Raw genomic sequence first — 15,168 nt, forward strand, 5'->3', positions numbered from 1 at the left:
TTTACCTTTAAGAGAGTTTAAATGGCAGTTCTGGTTCATTGAAGATCACAGATGAGATCTCATTACGGCTGCAGTTAATTCCAATGGGCACTGTTTTTATCGAAATGTTAATGTGTACGTGCCACATCAGGATTATAGCAAGCTTGACTGCTTTTTTTGCATGCGAACTTTGCTAACCACAAGGTTAACTTCATTAAGCTGCTCTATCAGTGAAGTCAACAACTGGTTACCTTATTAGCTCTAACCGCAAAGTAATTTTCTCTTGTAGAGTAAGCCTAAGCATGCCTAATGTTAAACATTTATCTTTAATAATGTAATCAGTTATTAGTTATTCATAGGATTCAACCTTGATACCTTCAAGGTACTAACATTATTGGTTTCAAATTTTCTACTGCCTTTACTCTCATTGAATGGTTTACACTGAACAAATGCCTTAAGTCACCACTCATTCTTCCAGTCATCATTCACCACATCTTCTCATTTCCTTCAAATATGGCCTACAAATTCACACCAAGTCCTCAAGCCTTTCCATGTTCCAAGTCTCTTTTTGATGACCCCACAACCAGGCAGCATCACTGCTTAAAGAGGCTAGAAAGTGTGGTCCATGGGAATCATAAGCAAAACTAAAACCTAACACAGTTAAACTGCTTAGGTATATTATTGAATGTTCAACTTGCTTTACTGCATGATGGACAATATATTGTAAAAGTACATAAGAACTAGTTAAATATTAACAGCATATTAATGACCTGCTTATTACTGCATGTTGCTAATACAGCTTTTTCTTTCTGGAGCTGACAACTTTGAAAGTATTATCTTTGTTCTATCTTAAATGTCCAATTGTAATATGACAATGAGGCGGAGCAGGGAGTATGCAAATCCAGTTGTACTCTACAAGAACAATTTCACAGCAGGGCTCACCCACTTGTTGGGTATAAATGTTGAAGCATTTTTCAGTGGTCTGAACTAACAGAAATACAAATCTGCAAACATGAAAGTTGCAATGACTTTGACCATGCCTTTATCTTGTCTCAAGATAACGATGAATACTTGAGGAACATTTAGTACAGTTATCACTGTCACTTCGAACAAGCGGACTTAATGAAGTACAATGCTGACTATAAAGATTTTTCATATAACATTTCAATGCCAGCCGGATTTTAGATCTTACCTTTGATCTACTGGAGCATGACGCAACACCAATATCAGGGATCCAGGCTATGTTCTGAATAGCACCAGATCCTATCACCACACTCTGTAATACACTGCCATCCTGTCAGGGACAGGAACAAATAAATGAGTAAAAGTCCAGATAGGAACATTAACTGACGTCAAGCACTTACAGCATTTTCTGCTCTAATTTTAAATTAGCAAAACTGTAGGGGAGGCATCAATCCGTGGTTAAAATTAATTGTAACCACCAAAATTAGCCACAAAAATCAGAACTGCTTTTCACACATCATCTACAAGCTGTGAATTTCCACAGATAACCAGTAAAGGAAGTAGCAGAGGCTGGAACCCTGGGGTCAGCCAAACACTAGGAGAACAAAATGTTCATTAATTTGAAAGGCCTGTATCTGAAAGAAATTATAAAAAGCATGAATGTAATTATTGACTCAGGTAAACAATTTGACACTTTGACACACAGTTGGGAGAAAGGAAGTAAAGGTAGGAGGAAAGGAGATAGGGAGATATGGTGGCTGGAGGTAAAGAGAAAAAATATCAAAAAGAAAGGCATAAACATTCAGATTTTGGTTTAAAGACATTAAAACTTGCATTTATAAATTGTCTTCGTTGCTATCAGGACGCTACAGCTAATGAATTCACATGTAAACTCCCACTAGTATCGAAGTGATAATGGCCTATTTTTAGTGAAGATGTTTAAGTGATAAATGTTGGTTGTATATCAGGGAGAATTACTCTCTTGTTCCCAAGTCTCTGACTAAATTTCTGACCCAAAATAAGAGTGCAACCAACTAAATCATGACTGAAACCAAAACAGACATGCAAGTTAATTTCAAATAAACAAAAGTAAATACATTTCAACAGAATAAACACATTTATAAAGTTAGTAATAAAATTAATTTCTGAACATGAATTGATTATTTGCAAAGCAAGTCTTCCTTTGCACAAAATGGTTTAAAATATTTTGTGAATTACAAAAACCACATGACAATCTAATTTCTTACCCTTAGTGACCAAACGTTCATCAGCCCACCAAGTCCTCCTGATACCAAGACCAGCCCATCAGGGTTAAAGCAAACACTTCTCACTGGAGTGATGTGTCCCTTCAGCTGAAAGATGCATATTGCCTCCTCGGCTTTCTTGTATCCACTCTTCAAATTCCATTAAATAAAATATTGGCAGTCAATACTAAATAAAGTTTTACAGAAAACTTTTACAATCACAATGCCAACGTTCTACTCAAGAGTTATGGGTATCATAGAAATTAATGTGCTTCAGAGAGATATTAAGAAACAATCTGGGTATAAGAAATCAAACCATTTTAAAATCTTGATACGAAGACATAGTTGGAGTTCTGAATGGTGGGTGAAAAGGAAACTGGGAAACGTTTTTCTTACAGCAGAAATAAAGCTGGGTTTTGTTAATTTTAAGGCCTCATTAATACATCATAGGCTCTACTGGGATTATACACAATAGTTAGTGGGTGGTGTGAAGGAACTGAATGGTGAAAGGGATCAACATTTTCCTTCTAGGACCTGGAATGACATTTCTATGCACCAATCTCCACAGGCTCACATTTAGAACCAGATGGGAGAAAAATGTTTTTCCAGGTCCTCACCGTGAGATGAACATTTACCAATCTGGTGGAGCCTAGGTGGGAAAGTGACAACAATCTCTCCATTCTGGCTAGAATTAAAAATGTGATCACAAGGAGCACAGCAACTTTAGCCACGTGCTCTCTGTGATCCAGATGACAGGTCCTGTTGATTTACAGAGACAGTGAACCTGTCTAAATGATTTTAATTAGACAAGTTTAAATTAGAAAATCAACCTCCCCCTCTCATATAACCATATAACAATTACAGCACGGAAACAGGCCATCTTGGCCTTTCTAGTCCATGCTGAATGCTTACTCTCACCTAGTCTCACCAACCTGCACTCAGCCCATAACCCTCCAATCCTTTCCCATCTATATACCTATCCAATTTTTTTTAAATGACAATACCAAACCTGCCTCTACCACTTCTACTGGAAGCTCATTCCACACAGCTACCACTCTCTGAGCAAAGAAGTCCCCCCTCGTGTAACCCCTAAACCGTTGCCTCCCCAACTCTCAACTCATGTCCTCTTGTTTGAATCTCCCCTACTCTCAATGGAAAAAGCCTATCCACGTCAACTCTATCTATCCCCCTCATAATTTTAAATTCCTCTATCAAGTCCCTCTCAACCTTCTACGCTCCAAAGAATAAAGAGCGAATTTGTTTAACCTTTCTCTGTAACTTAGGTGCTGAAACCCAGGTAACATTCTAGTAAATCTCCTCTGTATTTTCTCTATTTTGTTGACACCTTTCCTATAATTCGGTGACCAGAACTGTACACAATACTCCAAATTTGGCCTCACCAATGCCTTGTACAATTTTAACATTACATCCCAACTCCTAAACTCAATGCTCTGATTTATAAAGGCTAGCATACCAAAAGCTTTCTTCATCACCCTACCCACATGAGATTCCACCTTCAGGGAACTATGCACCATTATTTCTAGATTTCCCATTAAACCATTTTCATTCAAATCAAATCTCCTCAAAATAAATAAAAAATACCTCTTTGAAAACTTTGGAAAACTGGGACATGATTAGACCGATATAACATCAGTATCCCAACACTAACCCTTTACTAATAGGACAAATCCATTAAGTTCTGTAAATATTAACAACAGTTCACCTTTATCTGGCTCGTGGCTCCTTGTTCCCACCATTCATCAGAGCTGCTGGAAGTGGACTGTGATATTTTGGAGGCATCCTGTGGAACTGTCCAGACACACACCAAGCCATTCTGACACCCACTAGAGAATGAGAGAGAGAAAGAGCGAAAGTGAGAAAGAGAAAGTGAAAGTGAAAGAGAGAGAGGGAGAGAAAGACAGAACATAACAAAAAGAGAAAGAAAAAATAAAGGGAGAGACAGAGATCTCACAGTAAGTAAACAATTCTTTTATTATGCATTTGCCAACCCAGATGTAAAGGCTATAATTCTATTTGCATGACTTTGAAAACTTGCTTAGTGCTGCCATACCATCTCCACTTTGTTCAGTACCACTTAGGAACTTAATTGCCCTGCAGTGAGATTAGTTATCTGTATTTACCAGGAATAAGAGAGAACTCATTAGAGACCCAAGAGTGATCCATTCAATGTCTTCTTCACCATAATTCTCTCCTCTCATACAAACGCTTCTCCCTCCTGCTGTCTGGGAAAAGGCACCGAAGCATTTGGGCTCTCACGACCAGACTATGTAACAGTTTCTTCTCCCAAGCTATCAGACTCCTCAATACCCAGAGCCTGGACTGACACCTTACTGCCTTATTGTCTTGCTTATTATTTATTGTAATGCCTGTACTGTTTTGTGCACTTTATGCAGTCCTGGGTAGGTCCGTAGTCTAATGTAGTTTCTATACCGTGTTATGTAACACCATGGTCCTGAAAAACATTGTCTCATTTTTACTGTGTACTGTACCAGCAGTTATGGTCGAAATGACAATAAAAATTGACTTGACTTGACTCTCACCAGTATCCCCTACTTCCTTCCCTTTCGCTGTTTGAAGTTCATAAATCCCAGTTGCAAAGATTTTCTTGGAGGGTATTCCAAAAGTCTCTTGGAAGACTAACTTTTCTTTCCTTTCCTAGAATAATTGTGACTTACAAGACAACTTAACTGGAACAGTATAAACATATGAGATTTTCCAGATGCTGGAAATCCAGAGCAACACAAAGTGCTGGAAACAAATACACAGTTAACGTTTTGGGTCAGGAATCTTTCTCAGGACTCATGTTTATTCATTCCATAGATGCTGCCTGACTGCCCGAGTTCCTCCAGCATTTTGTGTGTGTTATTTGGAACAACACAACAGTTCAGCAGCATACAACCAATATCATGTACACAGGTTGGTTTGAAAATATGTTTAAAGGAAGTCCAGTAATTAACATTAAGTACAGTCAACCTTCAATAATCCAACTACCTGTAATCCGGTTCCTTCGATAATCTGGCACTGATTTCAAATTTTCTGTGCAACTGTAATTTCAAATTTCCTGGGCCACTGTACCAATCTGCTGCGCATTGTTTTGGTTGTGCTAGATCTGTACACGTGTTGGCGCGCTCTTGTAAGCACAAACAGGCGATACCTGCTTCTTTTCCTGCATTTATTAATATCATTTGCTTGGCGGCCCGCCCGTCTCACCCACCAGTGGCGGAGCTAGCGCGTGCTGGGTTGGTCTGCCTTCTCGCCCGCCTGCCGGCAGTGACACACTGCCCTCTGGTGTCACTCCGTTCTCTTCTGCCTACGACCTCAGATCAGACATGGCGACCCACTGAATTTAAGCATTTTACTAAGTGGCAGAAAAGAAGCTAACGAGGATTCTCTCAGTAACTGCCAGTGAAGAGGGTAGAGCCCAGCACCAAATCCCCGGCCACCTGGCGGTCGCGTGAAATGTAACGTATAGAAGACCTCCTTTCTCCGACTTCTGCTTCTGATTGCCCAGATGTGCTGCCACCATCAACGGTTTTTGAAGAAACTGTTGTGCCAGTTTCAGCACCAGTTCCTGATGTTTCACTCATTTTTCAAGACGAAGATGTTGGTGATCCTGACAACCCCACACTTGCAAACATGTAACTTTGCCTAAAATGTCTCACTTTAGAAGCGAAAGTGCTCAACTGTTCTGTATAAGTTAATTCCTGTACATTTACCTGTACACCCATTATTTTATCTGTGTACAGTGTATTACTTCATTAAAATTTCACTTGCTACTCACTTAATATTTCTGTTTCATTATTATCTAGCTTGTACTGATTTACATGATATTTTAAAGGTATGATGAGGCGGTTAGCTATTGCTTAATGTGATCCTTCCGTAATTCAGCATTTTCACTAATCCAGCACTCCTCAGATCCCAATGGTGCTGGATTATAGAAGGTCAACCTGCAGTAAATGATAGCTGGATGGCAAAGTGTAACATGATTTGGTAAAGAGTTCATTTCATAATAATATCCTGAGCTTAAATGTCTGAGTGAATGTTGAATCAATGGAAATAACAAAGGATTTTCAGGAACAATAGATGTTTTGAAAGTGTAGACCTTTATATCTACCTGGCCAACATGAGCCGCAATTCGACTCCTTTTCCTAGATGACTGCACCAGGCGACAGTATTCACCAATGCTGGATGAGAAAGCTTGTGTAGACAATGCCAGCTGCCATCTATAAAGCTCCACAATTTGATGGTGGTTTCTTTGGCACAGCTCATAAGCAACTGCCCTAATGGATCCCACTTCATACAAGTGATACTTTCCTAGAGCACAGAGGAAAGAGAAAAAGAATACATAACGAGGGTTACATTCTGCTACTTGCAAAGACATACAATTTTACTTAACCTTTTTATATAAAGGTCTGCAAATGTATGACAGTACTCTAATGATCTTGCTATTGATACCATAGATCTTTGCACAGTAGCCTTTTATGATAATACTAAATAATTGCACAGAACTGTTTGGATGGGAAACAGCTTCCCCCCCGGGGGTCTAATCACATATATAGCGCCAGTAGCATTATACCGTTTACTTTTTAATTTGTATAGTATATGCACCTTATTGTTTGTGGTAATATAACTATATGTGTTATGTGTGCAAGTTATATGCAATGTGATGTGCACCTTGGTTGTCTCGTTTGGTGGTATACATGTGTATGTTTGAATGACAATAAATTTGAACTTGAGGTACTAAGAAACCATCAAGGCTCTCTTCATTCCCATTCTTTGCCTCCTACCAATCAACTATTGCTTTATTTTATCCATGCTAGTATCCTTCCTGTAATATCATGTGCTTGTAGCTTGTTAAGCAGTCTCGTGTGACAGCTTTTGGTATCCTATTTAATATTACTGGCTGGCTTAATATTAGCTAATAGTTAATGATGGTAGAGTTCACTCAGTGCTTACCGACATGTTCTTTGACTATAAATGAACAAAGTCAGTGGCAGCACCTAGCACAGACACTGGACTGCCTTCATACAATGCTTTCAATGATTATATCCTCCAAATCTCTACTTTTGTGATAACATTGAAAATTATGACTATACCTTCAATACTTTAACTTTGTTAAAAACTATTTGATTTTCACTTCTGGCTATTTCTGATACCTCCAAGCCTGAATGTTTGAAACCGCAATGAGCAAAACAGTTCTGAATTGCCTTACTGCCTATTTCTCGACAACTATCAGTGACAAACATCAATACTTTTTGAACACAAACAGACAAGTGACGCTACTTAAAAACTGTTTGCTCGAAGCATGGTGTAGTATCTAACGGCCACACAACGTGCACGTGATTGACACTAGTTAGAAAATGCTTGGCAACAGTTGGCTGTCTCATTAAGGTGGCACAGTATCCCAAATAAACGAAAGGAATCCCGACTATTTTCTCGATTTGCTTTTGTTCTTTAAGAATGGTCTCAAATAAGCAGCTGCCCTGAATAACTGCTGGCCCAATTACCTGGAATACACTGTAATTCGATTTAACCGAAGCCCTACTGCCACACCCCATTGGTAGCATTTTGCTTTCTGTAGCTTTCAGCTGCCCACCAGCCCTCCAACGTACCGCATTCATCATTGCCAGGGTAATTTACAAACTCTGGAGTATCAAAGGCACCTTGCAACAGCAAACAACCCACTCCATTCCAATATCATATTTTAAATCTTCTGACCCAACTCTTCTTAAGATATTGGCACAGGTGATAAATTATTCTTCCGTGCAGGTTTACCTACTAGAAACAGGACCCTCATCTGGCCATTAGAAAGATATAGATGGACAAACCCCAAGGTGTTCAACACATTTCCTTTAACTCTTTACGTATTACCCCTGGGGGGGGGGGGGGGGGGAGAGAGAGCAAAATCATGACCGACACATAAGTATTCTGCACTTTACTCTAGACAAATACACGTGTAGTCTCACACTGAAACCCATTAATCATCTGGACAAATCAAAGTAATTGTCACGGATCCTAATTACTGAGAGGGTCACTGTTGGGGAGAGGAAGAGATGTGAAAAGGTTGCCCACTGTAATGTATAGGAACAGCTCAGTGTCAGCATCTTGGATTTTTAAACATACCTTGTGTGCATCAATCATAACAACCGTTCCTTTCTCCAGAGGCTCTTTTGTGCCAATCAGCATCTTTCCATCTGCATATCCTACCGCAAATGGCTTATCTTCACTATACCACGCAATAGCCATTACAGCAACTGAAGATAGTAAACAGCAATTGTAAAAAAAACACCCCATACACCAGAACAGATAATCATTGTCAAACATTCTACCACAAGACTTCATAATAAATTGTTTCCTAAATGGAAAGCAGCAAATCTATAAACATGTACAAGAAAGGTACAATTATTCAGAAATTAGCCCAATATTTTTTCCTCAAAAACAATTGCTTACTTAGTACTTAAAAGTTCAACTTAGCATAAAACAGATTTATCAAGTTGTCAAGCTAAAGAAAACTTCTGGCAATACTGCTTCTTTTAAACTTAAATCTTCCTCTGCTGTGCTGGAAAAAAACCAAAAAGATATGAAGGCATTAAATTGGAACTTTAATGCCTGGGCAGTGATAGTAAAGAGTGAGTGAATACTGGACAGATTTTGAACTCTTTGACCACTCCGAAAATAAGTGTACCTCAACATAAATGGGAATAGAATCCAGCTTTCACAACCCAAATAGCTCACTCACTCATGAGTCAAAATTGCAAAGGCTGTCTGTTATCTGGACAGAGATAGCATGGGAGGAAGCGGCTACTTCGAACACTTTTAGATGAATTTCCACTAAACAAAGTCTAAGTCTGCTCTAATCAAGTAGTTGTTCAGGAGGAAGACACTTTACAGACAGAAGAGTATAATTATAAACACACGATGTTATGACTAGCTCACGACTTGAATGACCCATTTTAAATTTCACTGCCTGCTCTCTTCACTTAATGTAGCATTTCTGAAAAGTGAAATGGTTGATGTCTCTGGACAAACGTCTTTCAATTGAGCTGCTGACTCGGACTTCTTCCCCAGATGCTGCTTGGCCTTTGGGCACTTGTCACCAGTTCTGTTCTAATAGTCCTGGAGTATCTTCAGCTGTACATGTTTTATAACCTTTCCCCTTCAAAGATGGTGTTATGAGACTCAGAGAGGGCTCTGGCACAAGTTCTCACACCTCAGTTTCTATTATAAACTTGTGACTTAAAGGAGGGCTGCATGGCAGAGGACTGAAAGAAAAATGGGGGTTGAGAGTAGAGCATCACTCAATGCAGAGGGTCAAATTAACATTGTTTATGCACAGAAAGGATCAAAGGGGAATAGAGAGAGGACAGTGTAGTATCAACAGGATCAATGATGTGGTGATTCATCACGTGCCATGTCATATGACAAGAGTGATCATAGGTTTGACCATGATTGTTCTTGGCAAATTTTTCTACAGAAATGGTCTGCCATTGCCTTTTTCTGGACAGTGTTTTTACAAGATAGGTGACCCCAGCCATTATCAAAGCTCTTGAGAGATTGTCTGCCTACATCAGCAGTTCAGTAAACCAGGACATGTGATATGCACCATCCACCACCGCTTCACATGACCCTGACTGGGGGGCTGAGCAGGTGCTACACCTCGCCCAAGGGTGACCTGCAGGCTAGCGGAGGGAAGGAAACACCTGACACCTCCTTTGGGAGAGACATATCTCTACCCCACCACTCTAGGAGATGTTAATGCTAATCAGAATGAGTTTTAAAAGGAAGGTAAAATTACAGTTCATTCGTGTGATCGTTGAAAAGAAGTGTTAACACCAAAGAGACCCAAATATTCTCAACCATCACCTTTTACTGTCACCAGTGCCTTAAAAAACGTCGTATGTTGTCTATCCAAGGAAAACCTGAACAATGAAGCCCACACTCATGAAGAAACAGATACAAAGATGAGGCTTTGGAGATTCTAAGATCTTGTGCCCTTTGTTAATTCTCTTTCCCCAAAAGGTTCCCCTTATCAAGAGAAACCAGTAAAATTGTCTTTGCCGGACTTCAATGGCATAAAGCCAGAGCTCAGGACTGAGCAAAATGAAGTTTTTGTAAGGATGGTAAGATAAGCTGTATATAGGAGATGAATAAATATAAAACTCTGCTTCTAAAATCTAAACTTTGCCTGCCCTGTTAATACAAAATCTAAATAAGAGAGATTTGGCAGAAATAAATACCAAAGTATTAGCCAATATTCAACAGGATGTCCATTTTGAGGCTACATATGAAAACTCTGGAACAGGACCATCAGCCTAGTTTGGACAGAATTAGAGACAGTCGGAATAACTGACAAAACAAGGCAAAATTCCAGAAGGGGCACTTACCATCCTTCCTGTAGCAATGCTCGAGTTCAAGTCTGTGCATGGTAGAGGAATCCACCACCTCAATGAGCCCTAGAGATCCATCCATTCGCCCCACAAGCAGAACTTCTAAAGTGTCACCTGCCCAGCTTGCTACTGGACCCTCGACTGGCCAGGCGAGGGCAGACACCCAGTGTGGCTGCACATCCAGAAGTCCTTTACCTCCTGCAGAAGAGAAAATAGCTAACAGCATTGAGCATCCTTTAAGAAAAAGTAGGTAGAGACTTGTGGTGCTCCATTTCATTTTTCACTACATTTATCAATAAGCTTTACGAAGATATGAAAGGTCATACCAGTGACTTGCCAGATGTTGACCACCTTTTCTAAAGCTGCTGCAATGTATTTTCCGCTAATGCTCCAGCACATAAGAGACAAATTTGGATCACAAGGAGATCCCAGGCAGCCCACATCCTCCGAGGTAGCTTCGCTGTTTAAAAAACAAACCAATTTTCACCATTCCTTTGCTAGTCACGATGCACTTTATTTGTGTTTACTGAAAATAACCCATAGGAGTAAGGTCGGATAGTAATGACTCTGCTAGAGTAATTAGACAAACACATTTATTCAAGTTCCATCAAGCTGGAACAACTGTATTGATAAAACCCACCCTAATCACCACAGACCCACAGCAAAGTGCTCCATCTTTAAATAAAGTAGCTATCAAGTCAGCCAGTATTGTCCATCCATTACATAACGTACATAAAAATGACAGCAGATTTGACAAAGGCACACTCAGACTAGTCCATACTGCAAAGTCCTCACTGTGCTTAGAAAGATGTTAAAACTGGAAGAGCTTCTCACAGACTACTGAAGAACATGAAGGCACAAGAGACTGTAAATCCTGGGATTTAAGAGGCTAAAACAAAACTGCTGGAAAAAGTTAGAGGGTCAGTACACCTTTGCCTCACAGGTACCTGACAGCCCCCAACCCCTTGTTCTTTAGCGAGTTATTTTTTGAAATTGTGGAACAGTCTGCCTTCACTATATTCAGACTTTTTCTAGCCAATATTGCACATTTCTCAAATGCATTTAGTATATTCCATTCAACAGCAGCAGGGTGACTATCAACGTAGGGAGAGAGTGCAGGATTCTCCTCTGGCCATTCCCCTGGAAACAAGTTTACCGTGAAGTTTGCTGCTGTAGCAGCAGCCAGGTCTGTAGCACCAGGACTGATCTCTGAGGCTCTACAGGGAAGGGTGAAGGCAGAGAGAACTAAAGAGACGGCAGACTTGATAGTTAGGGGAGCAGACACTATGGTGATTCTAGGGTAGTGTGTTCCCTTCCCTGGTGTCAGGGTTGAGGATGTCTGAGCAATTGCAGAGCATTCTCAAGGGGGAGGGGAAGTGACCAGAAGTCATTGTGCGTATCAGATCAGGATGAAACTATAAAGTGATGGAGCATGTTTGAGGGGTCGAAGTGCTTCGCTTTCATTAAGAAATAAGGAAATAACTTCCATGTCTATAATACTCATCAGATCATATCCACAAATGCAGTAATGTTTATAATCAGCACCTTTTTCCTAGGGAGAATATGACAAATACTAGAGGACATCTGTTTAAAGTGAGTGGAGAAAAGTTTAAGGGAGATGACAGAGCTAGGCTGTTCGCCTGTAACACACAGCCAAGGGTGGTGGTAGAGGCTGATACAACAGAGATTCTTAAGCACACGGATGTAGAAAAATGGAGAATCTCAGCCATGGGACTGAATCTGGTTCAATGAGAACAGTTTGCAAACAGCAACACTGGTCTAACCTAAAAATGAACCGCAACCGAGTCAGGTTGTCATGCACATGGGATGTCAGGCTTGGTAAACAGTGGAAGCTATATCTATAAGCCAAGCTAACTTTCAGATCAGATCACAGCCCTCCAGGCTCTGACACATCCTGTACATGGTTTAATTTTCCCACACTTAACAGGAGGAAGGAGGCAATACCATGAATCCCCGTGCTCAATGACAACAGAGCCTTGAACGCAAGTACAAAATCAAGCTTGAGGCATCTTCAATTAATCTACAGTGCCAGGAGATGGTTCATCTCCATCTCCTCCTGAGACCTTGCCTTTATAGAAGCCACTATAATTAAATGCCATGCCAAGCTACTCCAATAACACTGACATCAAAGCCATTCAAATTATTTCCAGGAGATACAAGACTTGCAATTGCTGGAATAAATGGTTGGAAAAACTCAGCAAATCATGGAGGAAAAGAGATGCTCAATATTTCAAATCAGAACTCTGCATCAAGAAACCCAACGTTTTTTTACTATCAAAATTATCACCTCAGTGATGGAAGAGAGCACCAACAATTCTATCAAGCATCATTTACTCTTCACTGAGCTGCTTACTGACACCTGCTTGTGTTTAGTCTGCATCATTCAGGTCCAGACAGTTTACACCAATGGTGCAAAGAGCGACAGAACAAATGAATTCCAGACCAGAGTTTCTTCGACACCATGGCAGCATTTGACTCATCATGGAATAAAACTGAAGTTAATGGAAAGCAGGGTAAACTCTTCATCAGCTGAAGTCATTAAAGTCCAAAGGTTGTACCTGTGACTGGTGTAAGTTAATAATCTTAGGTCCCACCCACTAAAGCATGAATACAAAAGTAATATACCACAGATAATGGAAATCCAAAATAAAAGCAGAAAATGCAAAAGTACACAGTAAATGCAGTGACACCCACATTCTGTATTTTAATATGTAAAATGCTACTCACGATTTATTGAAAATGCAGGTTTGCTGTAAAGTATAATGATTTTTAGTGACACTCCAAACTCTAACAGTTCCATCATTGGCACTTGTTGCTAGGAGACCCTTTTTATTGCACCATTCACATGTTATTACCTTTAAAGGAAAGAAAGAAAATTACACTGGAAACTGATTAATATCAATGCCATTAAGGTATCCAGGCTGAATGCACTTAAAACATTGTAATTAACAGCACAATCTCTCTGCACCAAATTGTGGTTGTGGCCTGCAACTATTACTGTGTGAACTCACCTTTGTGAACTCTGAATGCTATTTGCTTACTTCTACTGCTTGCAGTCCCCCCACCCTTTTTATTTCCTCTGCAAGTTGGGACTTTTGTTTAATGGGTTCTATTGGGTTTCTTTTGTTTTGTACCTGCCTGTCAGGAGACAAATGTCAAGTTGTATAAAGCATACAAACGTTGATAGTAAATGTTACTTTGTGCAATTTAACAGAGCATTAATAAACCCCTCATCTATTCAAAGTTGTTCAAGCTTCCCAAAGGTAACATACTCGCTTCTTTAGGTTCTATTTGTTTAGCTAAGTGAAAACTTCTTGTAAGAAGAATCCTTTCAGTAGCTCTACATTGGTGGTTCACAACACAAGGGCCATATGGCCTAATTCATTAAAACCATGTGTTAACAAGAGCTACATCCGGTCCTCAGAATAGGCACACACAGCCTTCATGATCGCCTTTACACCTCCTGAGGTCCCATGAGATCATGGACCTAATGGAGCTACGGAGGAGGCAGTGAGCAGGGATGGAAAGGGGCAACAGTGAGATAACTAAAAGTAACTGAAATAGAAACATACCCTATCTGGTTGTCTAGTAATAATAAAACACATTTCCTGTGGCTAATATCTTTGGGCACATCTTGATGAAGGATGCTTTAGAAATGCACGTTTTTCCCCACCACAATTGCAAGGTTCTGCACTTGCTCTGTAGGCAATATAACCAAACCCCCGCTGACAACAATTTTATTTAAAATTCAAAGTAAGTCTATTATCAAAGTACATATATATCACCATGTAAAACCCTGAATTTATTTTCTTGCAGGAAATGAACAAATACAAGAAACAAGTAGAATCAATAAAAGAACACATCCAACAGGATGGACAACTAATCAGAAAAAGACAACAAACTGTACAAATACAAAAGAAAAAATGAATAATAATAAATAAGCAATAAATATCAAGAGCATGAGATGAAGTCACTGAAACTGAGTCCATAGATAGTGTTTCAAGGATAGATTTTATTCATAATGGAAAAATATTCACAGGAACTGTTTTGTGCCCTAATCACGAGGTCATTTGTCCTGATTTTCCAAGGGCAGGTAACAACCCAAGTGTGACATTCTTATCCACATCACAGCTGACATGATCATTCCAGGTGAGATTAGCAATGTTTTTTTTAAATGTATGTGCCTCTGTGGAAGAGACAGTTTGCCAATTGTGATGAGAATAAAATAAAAGGGGTATAAAAATCTCCAGAACACAAACCAACCGAGCTATTTATCGCATTCATATGAAAATATGCAAAATGAAACTAGTGAGAAAGCAGAAGCTAATGTCAGTGTAGTACGAAAAAGCGTAGCCTTTGATGATGACCTGATCTAATGAAAAATTAAAGATCTGTTTAAGGATGAAGAGGAGATTCGGATTAACCAAATCAATAAGAAAGTAGAGGAAAGTAGCGTTTGGGATATTTTAAGATGGAAAGTAATCTTTGTGGTACAAAAAAGTTCTGATAAGGAAGTAAAGCTCACCCATTAATAGGAATTAAAGCACCACAAA

The 15,168-nt window shown here is 39.6% G+C and overlaps 1 protein-coding gene across 8 annotated transcripts in view; it reads right to left on the bottom strand.

The window, feature by feature from the left end:
* Positions 1–15,168, bottom strand: part of herc1 (HECT and RLD domain containing E3 ubiquitin protein ligase family member 1) — a 281,806-nt gene that overhangs the window by 42,481 nt on the left and 224,157 nt on the right. For all 8 annotated transcript variants that reach the window (XM_059946004.1, XM_059946010.1, XM_059946008.1 and 5 more), the window contains 8 exons: positions 13,343–13,470; positions 10,921–11,054; positions 10,592–10,792; positions 8,331–8,461; positions 6,322–6,521; positions 3,910–4,030; positions 2,190–2,336; positions 1,172–1,273 (listed from right to left, as the gene is read on the bottom strand). In XM_059946004.1, the coding sequence (XP_059801987.1) occupies positions 1,172–1,273; positions 2,190–2,336; positions 3,910–4,030; positions 6,322–6,521; positions 8,331–8,461; positions 10,592–10,792; positions 10,921–11,054; positions 13,343–13,470 (1,164 nt within the window). The remainder of the gene's footprint in view (positions 1–1,171; positions 1,274–2,189; positions 2,337–3,909; positions 4,031–6,321; positions 6,522–8,330; positions 8,462–10,591; positions 10,793–10,920; positions 11,055–13,342; positions 13,471–15,168) is intronic.

Source organism: Hypanus sabinus, chromosome 21, assembly GCF_030144855.1.
Source record: "Hypanus sabinus isolate sHypSab1 chromosome 21, sHypSab1.hap1, whole genome shotgun sequence".
In the NCBI taxonomy this organism is placed as follows: domain Eukaryota; kingdom Metazoa; phylum Chordata; class Chondrichthyes; order Myliobatiformes; family Dasyatidae; genus Hypanus; species Hypanus sabinus.